The following is a 5,000-nucleotide window of genomic DNA, read 5'->3' as shown; positions in this document are numbered from 1 at the left end:
GACCGTCGGTGTCTCATTCAAATGAATGGCAAAGTAGCATGCTAGCTTTGGCTGTGGGGAGGGTTTTGAATAGGACTGGCCGCGCACGTCGATGCTGTCAGTGTGAAAGGCAGAGAAAAACACGCCGGCCAAAACTAAGCAGAAAGACTGCGTTCGTCCCGGGACCGTTCCGTCCGCCTTGGTATGTTTTGGCCCTTATAGCGTGCATGCGTGCGTGCGTCTGTGTGTGTGTCTGTGTGTGCATGCATGTGTGTGTGTGTGTGTCTTACAGCTCCCAGGTCAATGATGAAGCAGTCTCCCTTGTTGAAGCTGGCCCACTCCAGGGGCACCTCTGTTGCCCTGACGACTCGGCGTCCCTTGATGTGGAACAGCCTCTGAGCAGCCAGGTCATTGGTCACCACGTGCTGGAACCCGGACGCAACGCCACCGGCCTGGACAAGATAAACGCACACACGCACACATACGCACGCACACATAGGCACGCACGCACGCACGCACACACACACACACACACACACACGGTGAGGTCATTAGTCAACATACGGTATGATGGAACCTGTATACAATGACAGCGGCTTGGACAAGATACACGCACGCACACATAAACATACAAGATGAGTGACTGTGTGTGTTCCTGTGTGTTAAGGTGTGTGTGTGTGTGTGTGTGTGTGTGTGATGGTGAGCAGCCAGGTCGTTAGTGATGGAACCCGGCCCGGACATAACACAAACCACACAAACAAATACACGCACGCACGCACGCACACACACACACACACACACACACACACACGGTGAGGTCATTAGTAACCACATGATGGAATCCTGACGCCACTTCACCAACCAACACGCCAAACACACACACTTGGATTGTGGGAGTGTGTCAGAGTGTGTGTCGGAGTGCGTGTGTGAGTAACGATGTGTTTTCCCCATTTTTCCCTTTCCTCCATGCCACACTTCTGCTTATAACTATGGTTTTATTTATACTTCTCTGACTCATCCGCTGCTGACAGACACTACACTAGGCCTACAGTTACTGTACATGTAGTGTGAAATTTCGTCACATTCATTCACAATGAAAAATATACAATGTGAAACTGAACAGTGTTTCAAGTATATATTATTTGTTGTTTCACAAAGATACCATTGAACTACCAAACTTAAAATACAGGAACACACAACCTCGTCCCTTCCCCCAACTCAACTTTATATTTCTATTTTCATTGTCAGCATTTTCACAACTTTGTCAGGGTTGTTGAGGTCCTAAAGGTCTACGCAAAACACCCACACAAACACAGTGCCTTGTGATTAGACCATAGCACCACACGCACATGCAGCGTGTCATTATGACTCACACACAAAAACCTATGCTGGACATTTGGTCATCCCATCTCAGGCACACACACACACAGGCACGCGCACGCACACGAGTGACAATCTTCTCATCAACTTCTCTCCTATAGTATCTGCATTATCTCTTTCTCCCTTTCTCTCTCTCTCTCTCTCTCTCTCTCTCTCTCTCTCTCTCTCTCTCTCTCTCTCTCTCTCTCTCTCTCTCTCTCAGAGAAATTTTCAAACGTTTGATGTGTGGGGGGTGTGTTGTGTGAGGTTGGGGGGGACGGAGAGCTGATTGTGAACATATAGGGGGGTTGTTGGTCTGCTTTTGGGCAGTGGCTGTACTGTGCTAAAAGGCTTTTTAAAGGTCTCTCTCTCTCTCTTTCTCTTTCTCTTTCTCTTTCTCTTTCTCTCTCTCTCTCTCTCTCTCTCTCTCTCTCTCTCTCTCTCTCTCTCTCTCTCTCTCTCTCTCTCTCCCCCTCTCACCTTGTATGTGATGCCTCCTCTGAAGTAGCTGGTGAAGGTGGTGGACTCGTGGCCCTGCAGCTCTCTGTACTGCACCGGCCTGCCCCCCAGGAAGTCGTCCATCTGGATGGTAAAGATGGCCGCCGCCGTGCTCTCATCCTGGGAGCACTCGCTACCTGTGGACCAGGTAAACACAGGACCGTATTAAGACACAGTGGTGCCCCCGGGCACTACACCTGGCAGGTGCCCCCTTTATGAACAATGTTTGTAAAGTTAAAGTTTGTGTCATGTGGTGCCTCCTAACTGGCTGCCATTGGATGGCCTTTAAACGTCACCTTCCTCTGGAAATTACACTCGCCACTGCTGTACGTTTGTAGCTTTAGATCATGCAAAGTCCCACAAGCATGGTCAGGGCCGCTGACAGCTTTGACCAGGCCCAGGACAAAATCATCTAAAAGGACCCGCCTCTCGATGCATACAGTGTAATGGAGACCCACATCTCAACCACCAGCTCCCATAGTACGTCCTGAGCCCTGTTGTAGGTACTGGCACCATCCATTGTTTAGCAAATTAGCAAAGCCTGAACACGGAGCACCGCAGCATCTTTTCTTAACCAAATCTGATACACAATACACATATTCATAGTAGAGATCACTGCAAAATTACTGAAAAATAAATGAGTCAATAAATGAGTGAAATAAATGGAGGTCAAGCTTTATCAGTTCATAAAACTGTAATTAGACCGTCACAAACTTATGGACATTATTTGGTTTGCCACTCGGTCCTATCACACACACACACACACACACACACACACACACACACACACACACACACACACACACACACACACACACACACACACACACACACACACACACACACACACACACACACACACACACACACACACACACACACACACAAACAATCTCTCTCTCTCTCTCTCTCTCTCTCTCTCTCTCTCTCTCTCTCTCTCTCTCTCTCTCTCTCTCTCTCTCTCTCTCTCTCTCTCTCTCTCTCCTTAAGTGTCTAAGTGCCTCCTAGCAAACGGGCTAATAGCATCATTAGAAGTGGTTGCCATGGGGAGCGCTGGACAGGAAGTCCATTAACACCCAATCAGATCATAAAGAATTCATAGAGGACGCACAACTACAGTAAGTGGAGGACTGTGTGTGTGTGTGTGTGTGTGTGTGTGTGTGTGTGTGTGTGTGTGTGTGTGTGTGTGTGTGTGTGTGTGTGTGTGTGTGTGTGTGTGTGTGTGTGTGAGAGAGAGAAGATAGATAGATAGATAGATAGATAGATAGATAGATAGATAGATAGATAGATAGATAGATAGATAGATAGATAGATAGATAGATAGATAGATAGATAGATAGATAGATAGATAGATAGATAGATAGATAGATAGATAGATGGGGGGCAGAGGAAAAGAGATTAAGAAAGAGAATAAGAGCGCAATTGAGAAAAAGAGAGTTCTGAGCATTACAGACTTGTGTAAGTGGTTAGTTGTGAGTGGAGACACTTTATTTGATTCAACATTACAAGTTAATATCAATAGGAACCAAATGTGATGCAAGTGTTTACGGCAAGTGCTTCAGTAAATTGTTTAAAAAATGACTGATTTGTTTAAAAAATGAAAATGATCCCTCCCATAAACTTCCTATCACACCGTCTGCCTCTCTTTCACTTGACTTGTATGGCCTGGCCAGAGCCAAATGCTGACACTAGATTTCTGCAGCTCTTGTGTGGCCTATTCTTTCACATCCACCATATGTTGGAACTCCTCAGTTGTATTTATGTTCAAAAGTCAAGTTATTTTGCACACACATGTACACATGCATGCACACACAGAGACAGACACACACACACACACACAGGCACACACAGGCACGCACGCACGCACGCACGCACGCACGCACGCACGCACGCACGCACGCACGCACGCACGCACACACACACACACACACACACACACACACACACACACACACACACACACACCGATAATAATAGCAGCATTTAAAAATATCCATATACGTTTAACCAGCCCCTGAATGTGTTGAATGTGACCCATCAGAGGTGAGGAGGTGATCAGCAGCCGTAGTGTCATGGTTAGGGAGTTGGACTGAAGATCACAGAGTTGCATGTTCGAATCCTGCCCGCACCTCCCCCTACACCTCCATCCATGGGTGAAGTGCCCTTGAGCAAGGCACCTAACCCCACATTGCTCCAGGGACTGTAAACAATACTCTGTAATATCTGTAAGGCTCTTTGGATAGCTGTAATGTAGTGTAATGTAATATAATAACCAGAGGCAGATCAGAGGCAGCTTGCACTTGATTACCATGGCTTGGCCAGAACTAATGCTGACATCATCTCTTGTGTGCAGGGCCGGAGCTATAGAGGGGGCAAGCAGAGGCAGGGCATTTGTCCCTGAGCCCAGCACCCTTCCGTATTGATGGTGGGGGCCCTGTAATGACCTTGTTGGGCTGTACGAGGGGCCCTATCCGTGTATTGCCCTGGGGCCCTTTGTGCAATTGTTCCGCTACTGCTTGTGTGGCCTATTCTTTTATATTCACCATATGTTTTATGCTCAGCAGTCAAGTTCTAATTTTGTACAAACACACGCATACACACGCACATCATACACACGCAAACGCACTTCAAGTGTTACAGTAAACTGTTTATTAAAAAATAACTTCATTTCAATTTCTCACTTCCCCCATATGTTGCTACACTGACTGTTTACTCTTCATTTCTGTCATCTTATGCTGCTAGTGTTGCAGACTAATTACATCTGTAAGTGTAGGCTATTTACACTTCTATTTTATATAACTCTAACATCCCTTTTTCTTTTTCAACCTCAGTGTCAACACCCCCCCCCCCCCCCCCNCCCCCCCCACACACACACACACACTCACACACACACTCATTCTCTCCTCCCCCCATTTCCTCTGTATTATTCTCTCCTTCTTTCTTTCTACCACTTCTGGTGCCTCTAACATCCCTTTTTCTTTCTCAACCTCAAAGTCACCCCCCCTTCATTCTCTCCTCTCCCCATTTCCTCCATACTCTTTCTTTCTACCACTTCTGGTTCTGCCTTTCTGTCATTCTGTTTCTGTCTGTCTATCATTGCATTTGTCGTTCTGCTTTTCACTTTCATACAGAAACAGCTTCCTGTCACTCTTTTACTGCCCCTC

The 5,000-nt window shown here is 46.7% G+C and overlaps 1 protein-coding gene across 1 annotated transcript in view; it reads right to left on the bottom strand.

Moving 5' to 3' along the window:
- Positions 1–5,000, bottom strand: part of scin (scinderin) — a 36,432-nt gene that overhangs the window by 27,569 nt on the left and 3,863 nt on the right. Inside the window, exons 2-3 of the mRNA XM_063185416.1 lie at positions 1,819–1,973; positions 270–431 (exon numbers count right to left, since the gene is read on the bottom strand). Coding sequence (XP_063041486.1) covers positions 270–431; positions 1,819–1,973 — 317 coding nt within the window. The remainder of the gene's footprint in view (positions 1–269; positions 432–1,818; positions 1,974–5,000) is intronic.

Source organism: Engraulis encrasicolus, chromosome 20 (genome assembly GCF_034702125.1).
Source record: "Engraulis encrasicolus isolate BLACKSEA-1 chromosome 20, IST_EnEncr_1.0, whole genome shotgun sequence".
NCBI classification, from domain to species: domain Eukaryota; kingdom Metazoa; phylum Chordata; class Actinopteri; order Clupeiformes; family Engraulidae; genus Engraulis; species Engraulis encrasicolus.
Note: the sequence above shows the minus strand (reverse complement) of the source record. Positions and strands in the feature narration are given on the sequence as shown.